A 27,448-nucleotide genomic window follows, 5' to 3' on the forward strand; every position below is an offset into this window, starting at 1 on the left:
ACCATGATTGCAGCAATTCTGCCATTTAATTGACCAGCTAATTTACCCTGTAATTATATAATAGGGTGTTTAAGATTGTGTCTTTAGAGCAGATGTATTAGCTTTATTTATCTGCTTCATTCAAGAGCAGGTGTTTCTACTGTGTTGCTAAAATAATCAGTGTCTTTGGAAATCAAGGGTTGGTATCTTCTCAAATAGAATATGATGGAAAATCTAAAATATGAACCATAAAAGGGGAGGGGTGAAACTAATATGATGGAAAATCTAAAATATGAACCATAAAAGGGGAGGGGTGAAACTGATTGCATTGCAACTTCAAACAAGTTGTTTTTTATAAAACCTGGCTTATGGTAATGGTAAATACTTAAAAACATTAACAGTATGACAGAAGTGGTGGTGTCTCTTGCACCTGCATGCCTAAATATTTCACTTGTGCTTTGGCATATTGTTTTTTACTATTCCTATAGCTCAGAGGATTGTCTTCTGGGTTTTTATTGTTTTGGTTTGTTTTTTTGTTTTGGGGTTTTGTTTGTTTTGTTGCAACTTTGGAGTCCTTTAAATTTCCTTAGTAATTGGGATTTAAATGTTTATTTTTCTCCCCCAATTTTTCCACAGTTCATTACTTCATTATTTGCAATTGCCACATCAGGCTTCCATTCAAAGTACTTGCACTTCCAGAAACATCTGTAAGGTCATTTTTTTTTTCTGAATATATATTCCAAATACTTGTTTTGTTGTGTTTTTTTTTATTTCTTTTGAGTATGGAGACTGGTAGATGCTGCTAGTAAGCTTAGCAAAATGGATGAGTAGGATTTTAGTACTTAAATAAGATCTAGTGACATGAAGGAAAAAGACTTAACTTGCCACCCACACTCAAGGCCACATCCTGCGTGACCCACAGGAGCAGTTCCAGTGAAAACACTGAAAATACTCACCTAGGTAAAACAGACAAGCTCTCATTAAAATAACCCACTCTTTAAGAACTCTTTTTATGTAGCATCATGGAAGAAAAGTAAACTACTGCTTTAAAAGAAGCAGAAACATTTGCTGAGATGAGTCAGTTATATAACGCACGATTTGGTTTTTCTCTCTCTTACACAGCAGTGTCAGTGGAGATAAATAAATGCTTATGCTGCAGATAGGGCCTAAATAAATGTTTTTGCTTTTGTACTTTGAGACAATAGTGACATACACCTGTGACACAAGTTTTCTTGTGTTTTCTTGAATGGTCTGGCAATACAGTTGCTATCTTAGAAGATTTTACCGCATCTCATGTTATTTGTTTTCCTTAAAACCCTGACCCCCAGTTGAAGTTTGTTACATGGGAATCTTAACTTCCAAGTCATTTTCTTTTTGAAGGGGGTATCTAACTCTGGTTTCAGATAAGCACAAACTTCAAAACATAAACCCCACAGATTTAAAAAAAAAAAAAAAGTGTAAAAATGTTACTTAAAGTCATGGTATTTTATAGTATTTTGAACTGATAGGTGCTTTGTTTATCAAAAAGTAGTGTTTTGAAAAAAGTTGGTAGCTACTCATTGCTAACTTCTGAGCATTGCTTGTGTCACTATACATGTAGCTTTAGCTATATATAGGATACCTCGTTCAGGATTTCTTTTAACTCTAGACACCTTCCCAGCATTTTCTGCAGAGTATGTTTTTCATTACAAATAGATAAAGAATTCTTAGTGGGTATGTCATAATATGGGATATTCTCTCCCAAAGAGACTTCTTTTACCAGCAGTAAAAACAGCAGCAAAAAGATTCTCATTGCCTCTTGTATTAGAAAATCAAAGGTAAGAACTTAATTTGCATTTATGAAAATGCTGTTGAGGGAATCAAAACCATCCTATTGCAGAGTGCCTATCGATGGGAATATGTGCATAGAGTTAAGAAAGATCTCTAAAAAGCTGAGGTTTTCATTTAATAACTCTTATTTATCTAGAATATGAATATAAATGACAACAAGTATGTAATTCTGGGTTCAGCAGAAGGCAAAATGCTATGTCTTATGACATTCCTCATATTTTTGGATTGGTAGGTTTGAATAAAATTAGGTCTCAATATCCTGGTCAAATTCTGATTTCTGGCTGCCTGAATCTCCATCCAGTGACATGCTCTCCAACATAGTATCCAAGTATGTTGAATAACTATATTTCTTAACAATTTAATGTTTTCTCTGCTTTCTGTAGCCACACAAGACAGACAGGCTGACCCTGTGCTCTTCGCTCTCTGAGCAAGGGAGGGCGACCCATGAATGCCATGCAAACCAACAGCTTGTGCGAGGCTTCTCGTTTGGTCTTGTTTCATAGGTAGGCAGGGAAGAGCCAGTTTGTGATACGCAAATGTTCTGTTCTACCCAGTTGCAGAATATATCAGGTTTTGACACCACTAATACAGATATGTGGTATCTTAGAGAAATAATGCACAGCAGTGATGTCACTGGTTATATTTCTGAAATCAGGAGACACTTAACATAGTGAGGCAATGTTACGTGTTTGTGGCTGACCACAGCTGATTCGTTTTGTGTTAGAGCTGTTTTCACAGTAGAGTGGATACCAAATGTATGAGCAGTATTGTGGGCACTCGTGAGGAACTCCTCCAGGAACTCTGTCAGGCTTGCTGGCACGATCCCCCAGCGAACCGCAGCTGCCATGGTGCCCTGCTGCTCCTGCTCGCGTGTGCTGGTGCCCTGTGCGATTGCTTCATTTGTATTTTTTCATTGTCAGATTGGCATGGATTGAAAGGAAACTGACACAGCTAGAATGGCGAATAAATTATTTGGGGGCAGAAATAGAGATTGATAATGTTTAATTTCTTTAATTCTGAACCAAATTCTGATTCCATTATTACAGTCTTACAGCAGAGCTCCCAGGGATCCTGTTGTTGCTGGCATTGTACAGCCACCTGGTTCTGAGGCAGTCCTTGCACAGGGAAAGTTGGTAACCTAATTAGTCAGAACACACAGACGTACAGCCTTGCCCAAGGGCACTCAGCAGGTCCATGGTAAAACCAAATGTCAAAATCAGATTTCTCCTTCCAGTGTGTAGTCCAGTGGGTAATAGTACAGTTCTGTTGATTATGCATGATTTTGGGAGAGAAGCAACTGCATATAGCAGATCCAAATATAATTATTATGAGCAAATAATAACCTGGCCAGTTCAGGAATATTTTTCTTGCTCTAAAGCAAAACCACTAAACTAGAAGGGAATACATACACAAGTACAGGACAACTTTGATGAAAATACTTATGTAAGGTGGATTTTTGCCACCTTGGCTTAAAAGCAGAGACAACACTTCTGCTTTCTGGTAGGCACAGCAGCACCTGTAGCACATCATGCTCTCTACAGCCCAGTGCACCGATGGCACGTGCACAGAGAATGGCAAATGCAGGTATAAACTTGCATGTTGAGACAATTGCATGTGACTTATGTACAAACTTGCGCTTACTAACAAGGGTCTTGCGAAGGTGCCTTCTGTTTTGTGGTTTGTTTTGGTTTTGTTTTTTGTTTGTTTGTGGATGTGGGTAGAGAAAGTAGATTCACATTGAGACTCCAATCTCTGTGCTCAGTAAAACGCTTTATTCAGTTCTTTGCCAGTGTTGTGAGACAACAGGCTTGTCAGAAGGGTGAAGGGAAGGGTAACGTGCAGCAGCTCTGGAATGGCTCATCAGTGTTCAGCTATCTGTAAGCAGCTGCTTGAAAGTGTCCCACTGAGTTTTACTACTATGCAAATGTTGGGGCGCTCAGTGCTTTTCAGGACTAGATCTAGCACTAAACTGGTTGGCAGTGATACTGCATTGCACTTAGGAAACAATTTTTCCAAAAATTGTTCATTGAAATGTAAGGCTATCATTTTAATGTTGGAAAATCACTCTAGCAATAGAGGTAGGTTGTTGTTGGTCAGTGCTTGTTCTGTGCAAATGAAAGCATCATGTGTATGAAAACAGGTGCTGCTGTTGTGAATTCTCAGTCACTATTACAGTGAAAAGAATTGGTAGGTGTGTGTACTTTAAAGTGTTGTTTGCAGTGTTTTAAGTGTGCCAGACCTGGAAATGTCATTCAGGTCTCATACCTTGTATTGAAAAGATCAGTAACTTTTATTGGTATGTGCTTGGAATTAAAGCTTTATAAATTTCTATTTTATTATTAGGTACCAGCAACTGAGGACGACACTTCTTGCTGTCCAAAGATGGAAAACAACATAACTACTATATCTCGTGAAGAGCTTGATGAACTAAGAGAAGCATTTGGTAAAATAGGTATGTTTTAAATAAGAAAATAATAAGGATGCCATTAACATTACAAAGACATGTAGGATTTGTGGAAGAAATCTTTATAGATCACTTTGTTTTGATAGCACCGTATTTTCCTTCTGTGTTGCTAGTAATACCTAAGAAAATAAGAATGTTTACATAACCCCCACCTTGTTTTCACTGAAATTATGTGTGTTTGTTCACTTATTTCAACTTCAGCAATGATAACAGATGCATTTTCTTGCTCAGCAGTTGCATTATTTTTGACATTATATATGCAGCATGATATGTCTCAAAATTCATTTATTTAAACTCCTTAAATTGAAAAAAAATTATGAAAAATCAATTGTTTACTATATTTTCATGTTAGGTGGCTGACGCTTCAGTTTTGCTATACTTTCATGCTTTGAACTAGTATTTTATCTTTTCATCTGTTGGATCAGATTTTACATTTTAAGTAAGCTAAACTTGGAGATTTCTTTTGAGCTTGCTTTTGTAGCTAGCAGATGTTAATAAATAACTGTACAGTTTTGTATGCTTGACAGGCTGTTTGCAGATTAATTGGAGAGTAAACAGAAAGTGAGAAATTATGTAGCAACTAACCCTTATTTCCAGATTGTAATACTGTCATGAATGTTAAAGTTCACATCTGCTTTATTTCTTGTTTGCTGCAGTTCTGAGGGGGTAATTTGTAACTGTGCAGCTCAGCAAATCAAACAAACATATTTGTAATCATTCATCATGGGGGAACAGGGTCATTTTAGGCAAGAAGTCTTAAATATTAGGGGTTGCCAGCTTGGTAAAGAGGCTGTTGGGAAGCAGTATGTTAGATATCTGTAAGATCATGAGTAGTACGGAAATGGTGAAGAGGGAATTATTTAGTTTCTGTCAACAGAGGTATCAGGTGACGCGCTGTTGAGAGCTTAAAATAAAAGAAGTAACTTTTATTCATTGGCAAATAATAGAATCATGAATCCGTTAACTTGGGATGTTGTTGACACCCGAAAAGGGTAGAAATGCTAAAGAAGTAGGATACATCTATGGAAGGTATTTAATGAGTTGCTACTAAACCACCATCTTGATGCAGTCTGTACTTCAAGGCATCTGCAGGAGCTGCAAAGACAGACCAAAGAACATTGTATACATGTATCAACCTCTGGGAGGTGTTAGGGTAGGTAGATACTCCCTTGTGTTGTCTGACAGCTTTTCTGTTTGTTTGGTTTTCACCTTCTGCATTCCTCCTTTATTCTCCATTTCCTTCCTGTGTGTTTTCACATTTCTGCTCCAATAATTGTCTGTACTGCTTCTACTCACTGAAAAGCATTTTCTTCCTTACTGGATTATGCTTTCTGTAAAAAAAAAAACCATGTCTTCTGTAAAAAACCAATGTCTTTATGGATAAATTGCTTGCAGCTATATTGGTAAACTGAGAGAAAAGGCATATATTTAACTCTCTGTTTGTCATAATGGAAACTTACCCTCAGTGAAAGATGAGCCTAGAGAAATAAAATAGCTGGTAATCTGAGTGAGCTCCTCAGCAGGTCCTCTGCTTTCTAGACCATCCCTGTTATTACGTGTGTTGTTTCATGTCTGCAGGCCAGACAGTGAATGGATTAATAACTTATGCAGATGTAAAGTTTGTGTGTGTAGTGATTTGTGAACTGTTGGTAGTATCAAAAATGTAAATATATATATATATTTTTAACAAGTGTTTTTAGCTTTTCATCAGCAATTAAATGAGGCCTTCTAATGAAGCTGTACAGAAGCTACGTAGTGTTGTATGGATTACAGGGAAATTACTGTGTAGCAATCAATTATGGCTAGAGATGAAAGCATGTATCTCTGCTTGCCCGTCTGTAATGTGATGTGTATTCATCCACTCTGGTATTAGTGGCTGAGTTCTGATACTGGAGACAATGTGAAGAGAAGTCTTCTAACTACTAAGCAAACAAAAAGCAAAACAAAAACAAAACAAGAAAAAAAAAACCACAACAACAAAAAAAGGTGGGAGCACCTTGACAAGTCAGAAAAGTGGCCACATCATCTCACTTCTGCCTCATTGTGTTACTTGTGACATTCTCTTAAGATATACTTATCTTGGATGCATCATTTGTAGAACTGGTAAAATACTATTCCTATTTTTCAAGAGCTTTAATGTGGTCATGAAAGAGATTGAAAATTGTTGTCAAATATGGAGATATTAGCATTAAATATATAAAATGGTGGGTATTATATCCAGCAGTAGCTATGCTGGAAATGATTTATTGCATTTGATTGAACTTCATCTATACAGTGTATAGACTATAGCTTTTCTGCTTTTCAAAGTACTTCTTTCCATTTCATAGACATTATGCTACAGCTAAGACTATTTTAATGGACGTTATCAAATTCTGACAGATGTGTATACATATATATGGAAAAACACATGGTTTTAACTATTCCTATTTTTTTATATCTATTTATGCATTATGTTGGATAAAAACATATTATAGATTTGTAAAATGTTGCTTTATTATACTAAGACAAGAAGTCAAGACAGGTTTCTGCATACGGATTAACCCAAGGTGGGTGGGTATTTTTATCATTTCTTCTGTGCTGCTGCATTATTCATCATGAGTAACACAAATTATACTGCATTTTTCTTTATTTTTATGTGATATAGCCATTGATTTCTTTCCACCATTGTGGAGTTATACTATATCTCTTTGTATGCTGTACATGCACATTCCTGACACGTGGTCTTAGGAGCCAAGTGTCAGTGAAGATGACAGTGCAAATTGCTCACAACAAAGCTAGTTAACAGATTAAGGAAAGGCACCTTTAATAAACAGATGCAGATCACCCTGGGTTTATTCTTGACAGGTAAGCCTAACCACATCAAAAGTTTTGAAGAACAGAAAGTGTCTATCAGATATTAGGGTAAGAAACAAAATGCAGAGTTCTTGTGTAAGCAGTTTTCCTTGCGTAAGTGTACTCTTCTAATGGCAAGTTGCATCACATTTGAGTTTACTGATTGCAAATAGTGTAATATCAACAAAAGTAATAGAATAATTGATCTCTCTTTCACCTGAATGTTTGTAGATAGTTTTATTAGGAGTCTTAAATAAAGCTTAAGCTTTGCTATTTAGAAATTTGCCATCTTATTATTCTGCGCTTTGGGATTATAAGAGAGTTCCTGAGCAAATGCATATTAAGATGGCACAACTCCTAGCCAGTTGTGCCTATAATCTACAAATATTCCTTTATGCTTACTTATCTATGTCATAAGAAGAAATACTCATCTCCTAGAACTGTATTTCTCACACTTTATGTATTCCCAACAGTTACTGTACTTGGTGGTTCTTTACATAAGCATAAAAGCAACTTGTGTTTTAATTTTACAGATATTGACAACAGCGGGTATGTGAGTGATTATGAGCTTCAAGACCTGTTTAAAGAAGCAAGTCTGCCCTTGCCTGGTTACAAAGTCCGGGAGATTGTAGAGAAAATCATTGCAGTGACAGATAGCAACAAGGATGGGAGAATCAACTTTGAAGAATTTGTCTCAGTAAGACTTTCCCTTTGGATGGTTCTCTGTTGTCTGATATCTGTTGAGACTATGGTAGAAAACTGGATGAAGTGGTACAACTAAGTACTATTTTGATATAAATAACCAATGTTTTAGGAATGGGAAAGTTTTCCATGAGAATTTACAATATCCTATATAATTATTTTCCAGTCTTTGTATTTCACTCTCCCATTTAAATAGTTGCATCCAGGTATTGAACTATATCTGTTACTTATATGTCATTGTCAATCTGGAGACCTCTACAGTATTTGGGCAAATTTAAGACATACCAGTATATCCAGTATGGTTTGCATATGATGAAGTGGAAGAAATATGCTATATAGTCATTGAAAATGTGCTTATCTTTGATTGTTTTCTTTAGGTAGCCTAAGTATCTGTGGAAAGATTGCGTAGATTGTTGAATATCTGCTTTTTTTAGGTGGTATGGCTTAATAAAGGTAGCACTTGAGGTACTCACTGGGAAATAATATATTAGATATCCAGTATGCAAGTTTCATGAAGGGATTTAAACTAATTTTACCCATACAGTTAGGTGGTTTTGTGTTGTGGGTTTTTTGTGGTTTATTTTGTTTAGAACACAAGTCAATGGAAATGCCTTAGAGAGACAGATTAAAAACATGAGTTAACACTCAGCTATTTGGAGGTATTATCAATCACAAAATGCTTTTTTTTAATTATTATTATTAATTTTTATTTTTTATTTCAGATAACTCAGGAATTGAAAAGTAAAGATGTTAGTAAATCTTTCCGAAAATCAATAAACAAAAAGCAAGGTATTACAGCAATTGGAGGAACATCAGCAATATCTAGTGAGGGGACCCAGCACTCCTATTCAGGTGAGAAATAATTAAACATGAGCAATTTTGCATGGAGGAACACTCTTTAAATTTGCACTGCAGACAAAGAAGGAAAAAACTGGAAAACATTGCCGTTGAAAGCAAATTAACATGGAGAAAGCATGTGGAGATGGAAAAGATAAGTGTGGGTGGTAGTTTATTAAAATGTGGGCTGTTCAGCTGTTGGTAGTTTCATGCTGCAGTCAGAGGTAATTTAGACATCTTTGTGAGACCAAAAAGTGAAAACAAGCACTGGCAGCATATGTGGGTGGGAAATAAATGGTCCCTTTGGTGTACTTCTAGTAATGCTAGTCAAGTTCTTGGCTTTGTTACATGCTGATCTACTCTTATTCCTATATGCAAGAAGAAATGGGTGGAAAGTCCTGCTCAGCTGTTTCTGTGCCATTACGGAATTGTTCACTCCTATATGATTTTTGCATAGTCTGTCTCATACTTGAGAAGTTGCTTTTAACGTTTGATCTGGTTTTTTTTTCTTCTACCTCCCCTTGCTGCTTGTCATTTTTCAATTGTGCCTAAATTGCATTGCAGCTCATGGTCTGAGTGTTAACTAACTTCCAGGATTCTATTGCAATAAGCAATATTGCAGCTTATTTTGTTGACTCAAGTCTAGGATTTGGTGTGGTTCCAGAAGAGTGTTATGATTCTATGAATGAGGAAGATTCACTTCAGTTAGCTGAAGGCAGTGATAACCTCTGAGGATTATCCTTATAGCGCAAGCTGCACTCGGTGTGTCTCCAAAGCAGGGGATTTATTCCATCTCAAAGGCTGCCTGTAGGGGGGGACACTATCGCAGGTAATTGTTCAGACTCCCTTTCATTTCTGGAGGAGAGAAACTGACCCTATTAGAGTGCAACTCACCTGATCTGGCCCCATCAGCCATCCAGTTTATGATGAGGTGAAGCGTGCACTAGAATTTCATGTTTCTTCCTGCTGATGATGACAGAAGTGTAATAAGTCAAGTGTAGATACCTGTCTTGTATGCCTCTTGAGGTGAGGTGGTTTTCACCTGGATACTGATACTTGATTGACTGTTGTCCAACGAGCATTTTTAGATACACAGTAATCAATTCTGCACTAAATATGAAAGGGAATTTAAAACTGAAGTGCTAAATTTTTAAAGTTTCTCAAAGTGAAATACAGCACAGTAACTCAGATGATAGCCTCAAAAACACTGCTGGTCTCTGAAGTCCTAGTAGAGGGCAGAATGAAATGCTGCATTTTAAACCAATGGTGTATAAACTGAGATGTTGCATATTTCAGATCACAGATTTCCCTCTTTTCATTGTAATTGCTGAGAAACTTAATTCAAAGTCCTCTATTATGACCCATTATGTCACTATGATCTTTATGTTGTCCTTCAGAAAATCACCAGGTGTTTAGAGGGTACACAAGGGGAAAGATCCATCTGTACTTGCCTTTTTTTGTGTGCTTTCCCACCGCTTTCATTTTTTTCATAACTGGTCCCTGTGAAACTAAGGGTTTTGTTGCAGAGGAACCTTGTTGACCCAAGTCTGGTGTTTAGTAGTATGCGTTAGTGGAAATGGCAATAGATTAATGCTGTTTTTATTTCAGAGGAAGAAAAAGTTGCTTTTGTTAATTGGATAAATAAAGCTCTAGAAGATGACCCAGACTGTAAGCACCTCCTACCTATGAACCCATCAGATGCCAGTCTTTTTAAATCCCTTGCAGATGGCATCCTTCTTTGGTGAGTCCAGGACTGGGAGAAAGAAAAGAAATTAATCTCAAAGGTTAAATGCTGATCACAGTGACATGAATTGGAAAACTTCTGATAGGTTTTAACATCAGGACTCTACTCTTAAATATTTCAACCAATGTGTAAGATGGGGAAAACCTGTTTGCCCACAGAAATGTTATTTTTAGTAATTTTTTCATGTGACTGTGCATATATTACAGAAGTGGGTTTCAACTTCAGATCCTTAATTATACATGTCAGATATGTGCAGGCTGTTTATAAGGGAGATAATTGCACAGTTCATATATTCACTCACTGAAATAATTAGAAATCTTCTGTATTTCAAATATATTATTTTTAAAAGTTACTAAATGTAGTTACTAAACCACAGGATGGGAGGAACAGAAATCTGAATGAAGTCCATGGCAAAACAGAGAGCATATAGTGAGTCCTTTAACTGTAGTCTGCTGTAATTCCCTAGTTACACTAATAGTACTTGTTCATACACCATGGTAACAAGGGATTAGTTTATCAGAGTTGATGTGAATTAGTCTTTGAGATCCTTGTACATGCTAGATACTACGGAAATCCAGTGCAGAAATATATTGGTTATACTATTAAGGTTTTCACTAGAAACTGTCTTTAGTTTACAGTTTTAATCTTCTCTAGAAATTTTGACTGCACAGATATGCTCATAACTTAAATATAAAACCCAGTTGCTCAAATTTCTTATAATTAGATATTATCTGGAGGTTTCTGGATGAATGTGCAATTATTTAACAGGGAGAGGGGATTTGGAGGATGAGGTGGTTTTTGTGTGGTTGTATTTTTTTTTTTTTAATCTTGTCAGAAACATTTACAGGTATTTTAAAGTGTTAGAAGCTTATAATCAAATAATATATTTCCTGATAAATGGAAGAATAATCTCTGACTCTTCTTCTTTAGCAAAATGATCAACTTTTCACAACCAGATACAATTGATGAAAGGGCCATTAATAAGAAGAAACTCACTCCTTTCACTATTTCTGTAAGTACTGCACAGATAGGAACTTGCCACAAATGAAAAAGTAAAATATTTTTCCATTGCTTTGTTTTAATGACAGTTCTCCTTGTGGAGAAAAAAAAAAAAGTCCTATATATTAAAAAATGTCAAAGCTTGAAATTGTGTTTTTCTAATAAACTCTGTCAAATTCTCTTGTTTCTTAGATGATGTACAGGAAAATTTGTATTTTCCATGCTTTCCTTAGTTCTTTCCCTATTCACTATTTTCACTTTGCTTTACTAAGTATCTGAAGAAAATTATTTTACACTTCTGAATGGATAATGAGGTCATATTTTAGCAATGCTGAAAGTATCTGTATGGATGTATACTGTATGGTAGGATGATGAATTTTTAGTAGTGAAGAGTGGCTTGAAGGTGAGAAGCTCTATTTTTAATTGTGTATGAAGTCCTGAAAATATTTGAGAGAAAACATTTTTAAGACCTTAGTTTGGGTATATGAAAAAAGGTCTGGATCTGGGAAGTAGATCCATAAGTTGCCAGCCTAATGAGTTAAAAAAACAACCTTGATTAAAAGCCTCAGTTAACTGGCAGACTTTTCAGGCTATGATATTAAAATATTAGAAGTTAAAACCTACCATGTTCTAAATCTTCCACATGGGTTTTGTAATATCTACTTATTTAAATAAGGTGTGTCAGCAAATATGATATTACATGTGTCTATGTTGTCTCTGTACATAGTTAAAATATGACACAAGAAAATAAAGTAATATTTATGAGAGCTGTCAGGTATTTTTTTTCTTGGAATGTTTCATCTGTGACAATCATTAGTTTTACTTTCAGTGTCAGGATGTTGAATTGCCTGATTTTCTTATGCTATCTGTTCAATTACAGTTTAACAATTGCTTGAATAACTGTCTCAGCCTGTATAAGATCCAAGACGGGATGACAGTGATGTCAGTAGCCTCCTGCACAGTGCAGAATTCCACATAAGCATGTTTTTCCACAGGATCATGTCCCTGATATTTTAAGCAGTATTGTTTAATTTGTCCATGTCATACTTATGAGTTATAAAAATATTTTGATTGGAGTATTCCTCAGCAATCCAGGCTGTGGAAGGTGGCCCATGGTTTTTTGGTGGGTCCATGTTAAACACCGTCAATGATGTTTTTCATTAAATTTTGGTAAGATATGTGAGAGTTCATAAAAAGTTTCCAGTTTTCCCACTGAGATCCAATGAATTAATGCATTATTTCGTATTATTTCTTCTGAAACTTTATTATGAAGAAAAATTTAATATGAAGAAATTTATTAAGAATTACAACCTCATACATTTGTTAAACTATGATATTCCAAACAGGAAAACCTAAACCTGGCTCTGAACTCGGCATCTGCTATTGGCTGTACGGTTGTCAATATTGGATCACAAGACTTGCAAGAAGGGAAACCACACTTGGTATTAGGACTCTTGTGGCAGATCATTAAAGTTGGTCTCTTTGCTGATATTGAGCTCTCCAGAAATGAAGGTAAGATCAATGCCATGTACAGCAATATCTGCAATTTGGAATTAACTGAGACCACAATAGCAATTATTTCAGCTTTCTTTCAAACTTGCTTTTAGCTCTTATTGCCTTGCTAAATGAAGGGGAAGAACTAGATCAATTAATGAAGCTTTCCCCAGAAGAGCTCTTGCTACGCTGGGTGAACTACCATCTGACCAATGCAGGGTGGCAGAAAATCAGTAACTTCAGCCAAGACATTAAGGTATGTAGTTACCACTACTAAGTTACACTTCTAAGACTGATATTAGTTACCTAGGACAGTTTGTACTACCTTATTAGTTATCTTTCCTCTGTCCATCCTTCCATTCTCCTCGGTCTTGAGAATCCTATCTTTTTCTTTTGTTCTTTTAAGGAAGAAGTGAGTGGCTTTCAATTTCCTCTCAGTGCATATTTGCTAATGGTTATTGTCCTTTGTACCTATCATTCTACAGAAGATCAGGAAACCTCTTAAGCAAAGAACAGCTAGCTATTCAGGGGGCTATCTAGAGGAGATGTTGATGCTTGATCCCAGAAGAGAACAGCCCCCTCCTTGGTCCCTGTGCTTTGCTGGTGTGCCAATTTACTGATGCAAGGGGACTGAAAGGCACGCTGGTCCCTTGGGGCAGGTGACAGGCCTGTGTAATTCTTCTCTCTTCTTCAGTCATTCTGCATAAGGTATGCAGAGTGCTGTAGTAAGTCCAGTTGAAGAGAGAAATCCCTAACTTTTTAAAACTAAAGGCAAAGGAGAAAGATTACTGAAGGTGGGAAGACCTCTTTTCATTGAAGAAAATTACGCCATTAATTGCTAGTTATCTCTTTTGAAATGCCACCAAGAAGGCTATTATTAAACCAAGACTGCTACTGTGGTAAAAATATTACATGCTATTTCAGAGAAGTATTAAATACTTCTAAAACTAGCAGACTTTTATGTCACTTTCCTAGTTTCTTAGTGGAGAGAAAAAACCAAGAAAAATACTGAAAATGGCATCAAATAAATCTAATTTCTGACTATTGATTCATCCTAGAAGAGCCACTTGCTGTCCATTTTTAATCCCACTTACCTTGTTGATTAAGATAATCTTTTATACAAGAGGCTATTTGTGAAGGGATAGCAAAGGAACGGAATGCCAACACTGAAAATAAGATTTTGTTTGTTTGCTTTTTTCTGTGAGTAACCTACATAAATTTACTTTAGATACTTTAATTATATTTGTCTAGTTCACATCCAACAGAATAAATTTAGCATTGTCCAGAACAATTAGCTGGCATTCCTTTTCTCTATCATCTGGCTAAATAAGTTCTGTGTGAAATACTGTGGTAGAATGGCTGTATGACCTCACCCATATTCACTGAAATTAGAGTGCCGTACTTTTAACTTCTTTGGCTTTTGAACTCGACTATCAGAGCAGTAAATAGCTATGAAAGGCTAAATACTTGCTCATTTTGTTTTAAAAATATTACACTGCTTGTTTTAGGATTCAAGAGCATACTACCATCTGCTAAATCAGATTGCACCCAAAGGAGATAACCTTGATGAATTGCCCATTCAGATTGACTTCTCAGGATTTAATGTAAGTACTCATAAACATAAAAATAGACTGGAATTATCTGAGACCCCTATGTACGTATCCAACATCCTGGTTACAAGACTGTCCCAGGATCCCCTTTTATTTTGTAATGCGTACAAATGCTCAGTCAGATTCCTCAATGGCACAAAAGCTTAAATGGGTAAAAAGTTGAGTAAAGGTCCAGGGTGCTGCTGAAATAGGATAATGCGTCCTGCATTATAAAATTTGGAGATACGTTTTACTTGGAGTAGCGTCTTAACTGTTTTTTATTTTCAGTCAGGTTTTCCAACAGGAATATTAGAAGATCCTGCTCAGTTATGCTTTTCTGGAATTCAGACAAGGAGAAAGAGTAGACTTCAGAACCCTTATGATCCTTCCTCAAACCAAATAGCATTCAGAAATAACGTGAGCCTTTCCAAGAACCATCAGGAAAGGAAAGAGTGGCAGTCATCAGGCTTTTTGTTGTGAAGGGATAAAGGGCCTGAAACCAGCCTAGGTAGATGTGAAAACACTTGTCTCTAAGCTGCTACATAAGGCTCATTTGAAGGATTACTTTGAGAATGCATTGATAAAAAATTCAACTGCCTGCCTAAGCTATAGATATCTGTATATAATCCAGAATCTGAAGTAGAATCTCGTTATTCATTGTAACAATGAAAAACCACATGTCAAATTATATTTGCATACAAGCTTTAGACCTCTCAAACTCCTTCATGAGGAGAGCTCTGTCTTGTTTGCTTTTCTTTTGGGTATTTTCTGGGAGTGAAGAAGGATAGTAGTCAATTTTTTTCCCTGTAATTTCCTACAGTTCACATGATTGTATTCTGTAATGGGTTATAAACCAGTATAAATAACATGGAACAACTTCTCCTAGATCAAGTTTCTGGCTGAGCATACCAATCCTGAATTTCTAACTGTTATTCAATTCTAACAGTAATTCAATTACTAGTCATTGCCCTATAAACAGTAACTCTTAGTGTTGTGAAGATCAGGCGCAAAGTGTATATGCTACGCAGTTTTGAAGACTGATTTATTCTTTGTAGATTAATAATGAGAACAAATAATCAAAATAACAGAGATTACCAATTTAGGGTGATTCAGATGCAAAAATACTAAAGGGAGAGCAAGGTGTAGTGGATTATGAGACTCTGAAGCATTCAGATTATTAATGAGAGTTTTGGGTGTCATCTGTACTTACTGTGCTTGAGAATGTCAGTTTAAAGCAGTGATGGTGAACCTATGGCACACATAGCAGAGGATGCACTGCAGGTATCAAGAGTCTGGAAACAGAAATAAAACTACTATACTTCTGGCTGCTGTTGCTGTGATTCATGAGGAATGAATGCTGTGCAGGCAGTCACAGAAATGAAGGACTGAAAGCAAGTTGAAGGAAGATGGGATGAGGGGAATTGTTATGGGCTGTAAGAGCTACTTCAGGTGTTGGAGGAATGAGGGAGAAACTGGCATGGGTCATATAAAGATTTGCCAAACTGAAGTTTCAGTAAAGAATGAAAACGTGCCAGTATTCATTACAAATTAATTTTTATTATTTTTTTTCTTTTAGGATAAAAATGACTTGAGGAGGGCTGAATACATGCTCCAACAGGCAGATAAATTGGGCTGCAGACAGTTTGTAACACCAGCTGATGTGGTTGCAGGCAACCCTAAACTCAATTTGGCTTTTGTTGCAAATCTCTTTAACACATATCCAGCCCTACACAAGCCTGACAGTTCATCTTACGATCTCAATTTATTAGAAGGTACTCAACTTGCTAAGCATACAAGAGAAAAGAATATTAATTATTTCTATTTAAGTATTCCTTCTAGGCTGTGATAGAGCATCCCTGTGTGATGGTGCCTGTGTTAACACCAGCATATTGAGCTTTCTCATTAGCTTTCAATATAAGCCTGTAGTAGAAGTCCCCATTACTGTGAATGTTGTTCACTCATGTTTGCCTGACCAAAGGCTATTTCTGAATAACTTCCTGTAACTCATTTGCAGGAGCCAAACCTGTCCTCTTACTCCTTTCCCAGTTTCCTGTGCTTCTTTCCATACTATTTATATTTTAGCTGATGCACTAATTCTATCTTTCCCTCATTTGCAGTGCTGTACTATGCAGCTTTAATAGTTTTGTAAAGTACTTCTCACATATTGTGTTTATATATATGTGTGTATGTGTATTAGTTTGTTGTCTTTTAAAGCAGGAAACATTTAAAAAAAGGCTTATGTGTGAGCAACCTATGTTAATCTATTGCATCAGCAGCCTATATAGATCCTAGCATATCAGCAAGTTTGGACTTTACAGTCCAGATCCCTAATGCCAAAGGTATAATTGGTAGCAATCTTTGGCTGTAATGCTTTCTGTGGACCAGCTAATCCAGCATAATGAAACGGCTCCTGCCAGTGTATTTCACAGTTGTTCACTGATCTCAAAGGAATGGTGAGAATCAGGGGTGCTGCACTCAGGAGAATCATCAGCAATGTTCACACATTCCTCTGCACTGCCTACTCCTGCCTTCCTCTTACTGTTCCTATCAGGTTTCCTTTCCATCTAGGTGAGTCCGTCTTCCTTTGCTCCTCTTTTTTTCATTATTTATCTGCTCTGCTACACCCCTACGTCACAAATCTTGTATCCCTCAGACCGCTCCTGTTTGAGGCTTCCTGCTCTAGTTCCAGCTGGGTGCCAGCTGTGGTAGAGGTATCACACAGGAGGCAGTCCAGGTAGTCTTCCCTCTCCAGCTGTGATATCCCCAGTCACCGCAGTCCCTGCTGGCCAGGACAAATGATGGAAGGAAAGGCCTGCTTATCCTCTACTGCAATTTTGGTAGAAATGTATGCTCTTGGAAATGTATACAGAAGCTCTGTGGTGGTGGAACATGTTCAGTTCAGCTTCTCTGTTCTGAACATAAAGATGCAGGTTCCGATTCAGTCAAATTTAACAGAGTTCTTATTGGCATGGCAAAAACCAGCTGAACTACTTTCTGGACTATCCTGAAATAATTGGATGAGATCAAGGTCTCAGCTAAAACAGTTTGTAAAAAAAATTACAATCACCTGAATGCTAGAAAAGGATTATCTAATGATAACCAAATTTAACTTACTGTTTATAGTATATATTTAGAGAGAGATAATCATGCCAATGTTATCTGCTCAAAGGCAAGTAAGCATCTCTCCTTTGTCCCCAAGTAATAACTCCTGTGGTGTTATGTAGATATAAACTGTGAAAATAGTTACTTCAGACAGAAAACAATGGTTTTGATGTGGTTTTTGGTTAATTTGTTTTATTTTTTTTCCATAAAATTCTGCATTTTTACTGATGTTTTCTGAAGGTAGTGGTATAATATGTAAGACATTCATTTCTTTATAGTTTCATCATAGACTGTCTGTTGAAATCTGACTCATATTTTATAATGCTTTCCTGTTTTGCTTCATGAAATCCAGATTTGACCCCTCCTAATGTAGGTACTGTATTTAGTACTTTTCTGTACTCCGTAAAAGTGTTTACTCTGCATTTTTTCTTAGTGTTTTAATCATTCCTGTCCTTTTCTGGTTGATTTTTGCATTGTTCTTGGATTTTTCTATTGCTTTAATATGCCATCATCAGTAAAAGAGAAGGTGAAAAATAAAAAAAGCAACCCAAACCCACAGGTCCAACATGATGCATATAAAATGGGGGTAGGACTTGCAGTAAGTCAAATGCCAAATAGTTACTTCTGTGGGTTCAACCCTAGGGGCTTTCCATGAACAGATGTAAAGCTCTAGGCATGTGTGGGTGAGTAGAGCTTGCTGAAAGCCTTCATTTTCCTGCATAAATTCCATCTTTTCAGTGACTGTGCCATCCAAATAATATGATGTGGGTGTTCTCTTTGGTTTATGGCAATGAGCATTGTGCATACATTGACATCTGCTCTGACAGTGCTGAATAAGTCTGGTGATGTGCACCTGTACACAGAGGGCATATCCTGCTGTGTACTGATATGGCAATTGAATGTTTGCTGTTATGTAGGGATGGAGAGGGGAGTTCTGACCTCAGCCACTGCATGACATTTCACTGGTGGTGTTGCTCCAAGGAACCTCTCACTCGTGGGGACGGCAGCAGATTTTGAAGCTAGGCAGAAAGCTGAGTTCTTGGGGGGAGGAGGAGGAGGAGGGACTTCTGTCCACCCACATTTCCTCTGCTGCTGTTGCTTAGTCCACTGGAAGCCTTCAAGGCTGATTCTGAGGGTTCCCTACTCCTGCTCAGGCTAGCTGACCTTAGGGTCCAAGTTGCATCTTGAGCTCTGTTGCATTTGGAGCCCTTTGGACCTCTGACCACATCCCTGGGGCTACTACTCCCCACTCAGTTCCATGGTATAATGATCTCAAATAAAGAGATGGCAATAAATATAAAGGACACTACCAAATTTGCTCCTCTCTCTTTTGTGTAGCTCTGCCCCCTTTCTGCAGTTTTCCAATGATTTTGGCTATCTGCTGCACCACTTAGCAGAAGGTATGCTCCTGATAGGATCACAAGGTATATAAATAAAAGAACAGAGAGAAAAAATTGGTCAGTTCTGAGCCATCTGGAAACTTATGAACGCTTACGTGTTGCATGATAAAGGGATTTGTTTAAAGTGGCATATTAAATTTAGCATGTTGTGTTTAGTTCCTGGATTCCCTCTGTCCAAAAAGGTGCTGCCCAACTTGCATGCTCTTGCTCCCGCTTGGCTGCTTTGGATTCCTTTAGCAGTATTAAGCATGCATTTAAAAATTTTCAATCTGAGTGCAGTTGCTGAGTATCTGGTTTTGTAGCTATGCTTTGTTTAGCAAGAGTTCATTAAATACTCTTGTCACTGTCTTTGCAATAGACGGGTGTTCCTAGATGCACTTTGCAGTCAGTGTTTTGGGTATTGCGAACAAACTCAAAGTTCAGTAAGCCTAAAAACTTCAAAAAAGAAAAAAAGAAAGAGGGACTTGCTTCAAAATGCTATTAACTCTTAAGTTACTCTTTATAAACTTAAATTATCTATCACACTTGTATTTTGATTGTATGTTTTTATGGAAAAACATGGGTATTTTTAATAACTTCGTTATAAAATTTGATTCTTTGTCTTTTAAATTTTGTTGTGGGAAGAAATATATGAAACAAAGCTGCTTTTCTTTATAAATGTATTTTGAAGTCCAGAGCTTTGTGTTTTAAAAGGGGAAGAGACCTAGATTAAAATTGTAACCTCTATCTAAAAATCTGTTATGACATATTATTTTTCCATGAAAGAGACCTATTTAAAGGGGTTTTCTTTCTATTCTAATGATAAATGTGTGTTTATACGGTAGCTTCATTTTGCAAAAACATCTTTTGTTTTGTAGTCAAAATAGAACTGCAGTACTAAATGAGACTATTCTCATGTTACATAAACCTCATTAGACAAGCTCAGTATTGTTATCCCAAGGAACAAAACAAAAAACAAAACCAACAACAACAACCCTACCACCACACGGGGGTTGGGGCGGGGGGGAAGGGGAGGAAATAAAAATCAAAAACTCTTATTTAGATTTTTTACATGTTTCAGGCCTGAGAAATCTGTTCTTTTCTTGTTTGGGGAGGTTTTCTCCCTTCTCAACATCCTTTGTGTTTTCTTAACTGTGGATTATCAGCCCAGGAGAACAAAGCAATGAGGTTATTCCAGGCTCACATATTCAGGCTAAATTTTTTCTTAAATGCTGTTTTTTGAGGTAAGGGAAAACAGCTGATGCAGCATTGATTCACATGCAATTGGCCACAGATTCATTGTTGAAATTTAGATAATGTATATAGAAAATTCATGTATTACTGTGAACTGCAATTTTATAGAGAAAAAGCATTAGTTTAGGAACTCTTGATTACAACAGATGAAAGCAATCAAAGTCAGAAAAGTGAAGGGTGGTTTGTTTTTTGTTTTGTTTTTTCTACTGAATTTTCTGCATTTCTCCTAAGCAGAGTTCATAGTTAGAACTGCAGAAATAACTATCCTCCTTGGTAATAGAAATAGCTTCACAAATTTAACCAATACAATACTGCTTTGCTAAGTCTCCAGTGTTTAAAGTGAAAAAGGTGAGGCCTGTTTCTTTGGGGAGGACCTTCACAAATTAATAGTGGGAAATTCTGTGTGGAGAGAAGTGGGGCTGTATTTTCTGGAGTTTGATCCAATTGCAATAAGGGAGTTAGTACTAACTTAAACTAAAAATATGCCATTTCAAACAGATTTAAAGACACTTTTGAATGCAATTTTCACTGATTTTGGTTTTAGGAAAGTATTACTAATCATTATTTTCTCCATGATATATTAATTGTCTAAAGTATGTCCAACAAGCTGTCTGTTTCTGTATTCTATCAAATTGTATTTACACAGAAAAATGTAGTTTAATAGTATTCCATGTAGTGCCTCTGACCTTGTGCGTGGAACTGAGGGATTGAGTGCAATGGGATTGCCAATAGAGGCTGCTCTCAGGGAAAGGGTGAACTCATTTTTGTTGGGGGGAAGGGGTGGAAAAAGGTTTGAGAGTCATTTAAACATTGCTTATTATTTTCTCCAATAATTTATATAAATTATATTTGTCCCATAGGAGAAAGTAAGGAAGAAAGGACCTTCAGAAACTGGATGAATTCACTGGGTGTAAGCCCCTATGTTAATCATTTATACAGGTATGTATTTTTTTAACCAATAATTTGATTTTTCTTGGATGAAAGGGGAAGAAAGAAGAAGAAAAGAACAAAGGAAAGTTGTATTTCTGCTAGAACAGTGATTTCCAGGTTTCCACACAGTGTGATAGAAACTTAAAAACTAATCTGTAGAGCTGCATTAAGCAGTGTCAGACTCAGATATTCTACTCACAATCTAGAAATAGTAGAAAACCTAAGAAGTTCTTATGTACTCCTTTCACTGGTACATGGAATTATGTTTTTTTAAAAGGTTGAGATAATGGTGTTTTATAATGCATGATTTTTGTTTTATCTCATGATGGATGAAATGACCACAAATCTATTAAAACGGTAATGTAACTGTAAACTCTAAGAGAGTATAGATGTCTGCTGGCAGACTGTAAGAATCTGTGCAGTGTGGTATTTCCTCAGAACAATGGGCTTTTTAACATGCTTTTTAGATGCTTCTGATCACTTTCAAATTGTGCCAGCAGTTCATTCAAATTCTATTAATAAAAGATGGGATACAGGGAGCAACTGGGGACATCTGCTTGCATGTATACTTGCTGTTAGGTTTCATTGTTTCCGTTTTCTGACCTCTGTCAAGTGATACCATCAGTAGGCAGCTTAACATCAAGAATTTCAGTTAGCAAGTAGCTGAAGGGGATTAGCAGGAATGCAATTTATAATGGGAAAATAATATTTTTCCCAATATTCTTTTTTTTTTTCCATGAGATAAGTTTGGGTGGTTTTTTGGTGTTTGTTTTGTTTGGGTTTTTTTTGGGGGGGGTGTTTGGGTTTTGTTGATTTGCTTACTTCACTGAGATTTGTGAAAATAATAAAATGAAATGTACAATTCAAGGTAAATAATTGCAGAAATCGTGCAATAGTATATAGTCTAGTTTCTTCACAGAATGACACAAATCTGAGTTTGTGACTAGAATTTTTCAGCAACTTAATTACAGTTTGAGAAGTCCCAAGTACTTACTGTTTTCATTGTGAACGTGAGCTTTTGTACTGAACCCCATTGTTTTACTCTGGTTTAGTGACCTCTCTGATGCTTTAATAATTTTCCAATTGTATGATATGACTCGTGTGCCAGTTAACTGGAACCACGTCAACAGACCTCCTTATCCATTACTTGGTGGTAACATGAAAAAGGTGGGTAAATACCCTCAACACTGGCCAGTTTCACTGTCTGTGCTTGTGCTGTGGGTTGTCTAGATTTGCACACCACTGAGACACTCCTGGGGGGAAAAAAATAAGAGGGGGCAGAGAAATACCTTACAGATATTATCCCAAGAAAGAAATAGCAGTTATAGCACACATCACATTAGTTTCTAAATGTGGACACCTTTGGGGCATATTTAATTTAGGGTCCAATTAGGGTATATAAGTTGCAGGCCTGACACAGCTGTCATTGCCTGAAGCTCTTATTTTGTGTGGTGTTTCCTCTCAGAGCAGTTTCACAGTTCTATATGCTGCCAAGAAAACTTGTGCAAGACTTGCAGAATCCAAGCTTTCAGTTAGTTTTGTGATCATTATGAGGCCAGAAATGTAGAGGAAAAAAAAAAATTACTGTCTAATGCATTTCAATATTTTTCTTAATTCAGTTTTGATCTAAGTGTATATTAGTTCATTGACTTCAATGGGAGTGAACTTGATTTTCTCAAGTGTGAAAAAAGGTTATCATTGGAATCTTGCCTTCTTGCATTTATAATAAAAGCTGTTTTGGTCACAGTGTAGAAAGGCTAGAAATCTTTCTCTGGCTCCACATCTAGCTATAAGTAACAGCAAGCCAAAGTAATTGAAAATGCACGGAGGTAATAGGTCTGTATTATAGAAATACCAAGATATTTACACTTATTTTATATACATTTATTTTTAGATTGAGAATTGCAATTATGCAGTAGAGCTTGGGAAGACAAAAGCCAAATTCTCACTGGTTGGTATTGCTGGACATGATCTAAACGAGGGTAATCCAACCCTGACTTTGGCTTTGGTATGGCAGCTGATGAGAAGGTAAGTTAGGCACAGTATACAATAGATGTGTGTGTGTGTGTGTATGTGTGTGTATGTGTATGTGTCTCTGTAAATCAAGACAAATTAAAGCTAGTGTTCAGTTCACTCAACAGGTATTCTGGAGAGCTATCTGTAAATATCCCTCTTCTCAAAGATAAACTTTTATTCATTTTTAGTACTTTTATATACTGTGTAGTGATTGAAACCACAATAATGTGTATATGTACACATCCATACAGAGAGACAATTAAAACCTTATATACAACTGTGATTAAAACTGTAAACCTTGCAGAAAGTAAAAAGAGCACAACTTATTTCATGTTGATTCCATGTATCTTTCTGTAAGTAGACAGTAATTTAAATATTTGGAAAGTCAAAGATAAATAGGAAGAAGTGATATATGCTACAAAAGGTAAAATTGGAAGAAATTTTTAGGCCTTCACAGCTACAGTAATGTAAAAAACTATATATAAGCTATCATAAAATCAAAACCTTGCCAGTGCAGTTTTTCCTTGAGTGGGAAAAACGTAGGTTAATTTCAATAAAGAGTACTTTATTGAAATGTTTTCCACAAGTTAATTTTCTTACACATAGTCCAGAACACTCAATGGTTTTTGTTTTCTCAGACTGTCTCAATCCAGTTTTTGAGGTGACCTGGATAGTAGGGAGCCATTTAAGCTTATAGAGTAAAATTAGTTATGATGTGCTGAGTAAAACAAATACATGAAGAAGATTTAACAGAGAATATTCTGAATTTTAGGATGTTGTTTTGTTCTTGCAACAAAAGTACCAAATAGTTTATAAGGTAAGAATACCTCATGAAGATGAGTACTTGGCATTGTTACTTTGCTGAAGTAATATTTTACTTTTTCTTGTAGCTTTGTACTGTTAGCAGAGTTGAGTTCTACCACTCATTTTAACTCTGACTCTTATTTTCTTTATTAAAGGTATACTTTGAATGTACTATCAGACCTTGGAGAGGGTGAAAAAGTAAACGATGAAATTATTATTAAATGGGTGAATCAGACACTTGCAAAAGCAAATAAGAAAACTTCAATTACAAGTTTCAAGGTAATCAAATCAATTTCCTTTTTTTCTTTCCACATATGATCAGATCTGGGATTTTTAACCTGATCTGTTAACAACTTGGCTTTAACAACGGCCCTCCTATCAGCTAGCATAATTGTATAAGGAAATATTTCTGACAGGCTATGAATCTTCAAAAGTCTTTTACAAGTCTGTTAATAAGAAACAAAAAGAAATTATAATCGCTGCTGTAGAATTCAAAACAGAAAACAACAAAAGTCAACTTTCAAAGGAGCTTCTGTCTGAAGCTACCAATGTTCGGGCATGGTTATGTCTTGCAGATTTTGGATATAGGCGCTCTCATACTTGTACAAAAAGAACAATTTTGGAAATGCTGAGGGGTGGGATTGGAATCACCATTTTTAATGACAGCTGGTCAAAAAGATGTGCTCTTACCTGACAGCCGGGAGAGGGAGCCCAAGTTAACCAGCAACATCTGTCCTCATGGGCATGGCTGATGTGCTGCAGACCTGTGAAAAAATGGGGCTGTTCCCATTTAGCAAATATCAACAAATTGATAAAGGAAGCTTTCCTTTCACGTTTTTAAAGTGTTAAATGTGAAATAAGTCATATGAATGTCATGTGTGCCGTGCTGTGTGAATCTCATTCTTCAGAAAAGGTAGATTAATAATTGCACTTGCATACAAATAAACATACTTACACAGGTTCATTGTATACTCTGTGAAACAGTTATGTCTGTGGTTCACAACAGGAACATAAGAACCTAGAAAGTTAGGTATTTCGGAGCTCACTGTGGTGTAAAATTGAATTAGGTAAGCATTAGGCAAAAGCTAATATCAAATAATTTTCTATAATAAAATATTTAATTTTTACTCTAGAAGGTAACTTAGGTCTTTGTCTTCTCAAAAGGGACTGCTGCTTCTCTTACTTCTACATAAATTGTAATGCGGTATAAAAAAGTTGACAGTATGAAAACAATCTGCCCTAATGCCTTGCTTTTAGTACACCTGTGCTTTTTGAGTGACATCAGTTGTGTTTTTAAGGTAATTCCATTTATGGTAGACCAATAAAGATAAGGAGCTGCCGATGTAAAGGAACATTATTCAGTATACCTTTTTTACTACTGATGTTTGAGAACATTCACATATGTAGTCTTTCACAATTTGAATTCTTGTCTGTATTTTGGGGTTACTGCAGCAAGCAGATTGTGTAGCAGAAAAAGCAGAGGTCCCTGGTATTTATTGTGAACTTTGAAAGCAAAGTTCTATTGAATTGCCATTAGTTCAAACAATAAAAATGACAAAGGTGTGGGTTTTGGCTTATGATCCTGGGGGGATACTCCATGCACTCAATGTCTTCAAGCAGATTTATTACTATTTTCAAGTGGTGGCTCTGTGGGGCTTCACTGAATTTGAAATCATAGTTGTGACCTGGTGATGGAGGCAGCTGTGTGTGCTGAGCCCCTGCAGGAACTGAGCCAGCTGGTTCATCAGCTCCCGATCTGCATTAACAGCTGGGAAGAGATAACTGCAGCAATAGCACTTACGGTTTTAAGAATAAAAGAAAATGCATGTCTGTGCATTAAATACAAAGCTCAGACTGCGCGTGCTAGCTCAGAATGCCATCTGAGCTGAAAAGCTGAAGAGTGAGCCATAAATTGCTGTAGAAAATAGTTCTGTTACCAAAAAAAAGAGAGAGAAATAAAAATAGTTGGGGAATGTAAATACCTTTTTGTTGTCTTGAAAGTCTGGTCCTTGGACTTTTTTAAAAGTTCCCTTCCTTAGGGAAGGTGGGAGTTTCTTTCATTAAATAAATGTAAACCGTTTGTATAGTAATAATAATAATAATAACAACAGTGAGTGTGAATCTTACCATTTTGATTGCAGAAAAGCACATTAGACCTTGGAGGGGAGGGAACCTTTGCACAATAAAGTAGCAAAACATGATGCTCTCTTTCTGTAAGGTGTGCTGTAGGGTTTTTTTGCATTGTGAAGGTAATAAAAGCAAACTTCTTATACTCATCTTTTTTCTTTTAGGACAGATCAATCAGCACTAGTTTACCTGTCCTAGATTTAATAGATGCCATTGCACCAAAAGCAGTTCGTCCAGAAATGGTCAAGAGAGAAGATCTTTCTGACCAAGACAAACTGAATAATGCTAAGTAAGTTTTAAATGAATGCTTTGTATTTTCTGAATTTACTGATTTGTTAACAGAGAAAGATTACACTAATATTAGTTGACTTGTTTCAAATAGAATACATTATGAATTCTAATATTCTAGAGCTATTTTTCTAGCATATTTAAAATATGAACCTCAGATTAACGGCTGATGTGACCTATCACCACTGCACTGCATTTGGTTTATTAATAGCCTGCCATAACCCGTGCTGGTTTTGACAAAAATAAATGCTTTGAAAACCAGAAGCAGAATGTGCGCTAATACAATTTCTAATACGCGCTTTCTTCACAACAATATCCATTTTCTTGTAGAGTGTGAGTACTGACCAAACAGGCATATCCTGCTACTAAAATCTGTTGTTACTGCGAATCTCTGCACACTAGTAGATGAAGGGAAATAATATTTTCTCCTGTTTTCCCAGGTATGCCATTTCAGTTGCTCGAAAAATTGGTGCTCGTATATATGCTCTCCCAGATGATCTGGTTGAAGTGAAGCCAAAAATGGTGATGACTGTGTTTGCGTGTTTGATGGGAAGAGGACTGAACAAAATTAAATAATGAAGATATATAACATTCTGCCACGTTAAGCACAATGAATGCCTCGCAGTTTACAGAGGTCTGAAGCTTAGTATAGAACAAGAAAATTTGTATTCACAAATATACTAATTAATTACATTTTAATAATGTTTATATTAGTTAACATTTTATTCAGTTTCATAACACTGATTATTTATGAGTAATATTGTTTTCAGAACATGTGCATTACCAAATTAACATCAGATTCGTATTGCTTTTAAAAACCCTACACCATATTAATCAAGCTTCATTTGTATTAGTTTCCATAGCATTTTAAGAATCTGCATCTTATTTCAGGACCTATTGTGAAACGATGCTTATTTTTTCTCTTGTGGGTGTTACATGTAGTCATACAAGCCTGAAGGTGCATTCCAGTCCTATAATATGACTCCTAACTGCACAAAAGTTATCGTCCTTGCCTTATTGTTTGAGAGCTTAACTCATTTGAAGCAAATGAGAGTCTTGGCATTGACTTCAATGGGAG

The 27,448-nt window shown here is 36.3% G+C and overlaps 1 protein-coding gene across 1 annotated transcript in view; it reads left to right on the forward strand.

The window, feature by feature from the left end:
• PLS1 (plastin 1) overlaps window positions 1-26,946 on the forward strand; it is a gene marked incomplete at its 3' end in the record, with an annotated part of 44,251 nt that extends 17,305 nt beyond the window's left edge. The window contains exons 2-18 of the mRNA XM_080349762.1: window positions 4,153-4,261; window positions 7,639-7,802; window positions 8,530-8,659; window positions 10,253-10,385; window positions 11,319-11,400; window positions 12,734-12,899; window positions 12,995-13,137; window positions 14,390-14,485; window positions 16,047-16,242; window positions 16,919-17,038; window positions 17,925-17,945; window positions 21,066-21,144; window positions 22,188-22,302; window positions 23,030-23,163; window positions 24,111-24,234; window positions 26,247-26,371; window positions 26,811-26,946. Coding sequence (XP_080205888.1) covers window positions 4,192-4,261; window positions 7,639-7,802; window positions 8,530-8,659; window positions 10,253-10,385; window positions 11,319-11,400; window positions 12,734-12,899; window positions 12,995-13,137; window positions 14,390-14,485; window positions 16,047-16,242; window positions 16,919-17,038; window positions 17,925-17,945; window positions 21,066-21,144; window positions 22,188-22,302; window positions 23,030-23,163; window positions 24,111-24,234; window positions 26,247-26,371; window positions 26,811-26,946 — 2,034 coding nt within the window. The 5' untranslated portion in view covers window positions 4,153-4,191. The remainder of the gene's footprint in view (window positions 1-4,152; window positions 4,262-7,638; window positions 7,803-8,529; window positions 8,660-10,252; window positions 10,386-11,318; window positions 11,401-12,733; window positions 12,900-12,994; window positions 13,138-14,389; window positions 14,486-16,046; window positions 16,243-16,918; window positions 17,039-17,924; window positions 17,946-21,065; window positions 21,145-22,187; window positions 22,303-23,029; window positions 23,164-24,110; window positions 24,235-26,246; window positions 26,372-26,810) is intronic.
• Between the last annotated feature and the right edge of the window lie 502 nt (window positions 26,947-27,448).

Source organism: Nesoenas mayeri (assembly GCF_963082525.1).
Source record: "Nesoenas mayeri genome assembly, chromosome: 9".
NCBI lineage: Eukaryota > Metazoa > Chordata > Aves > Columbiformes > Columbidae > Nesoenas > Nesoenas mayeri.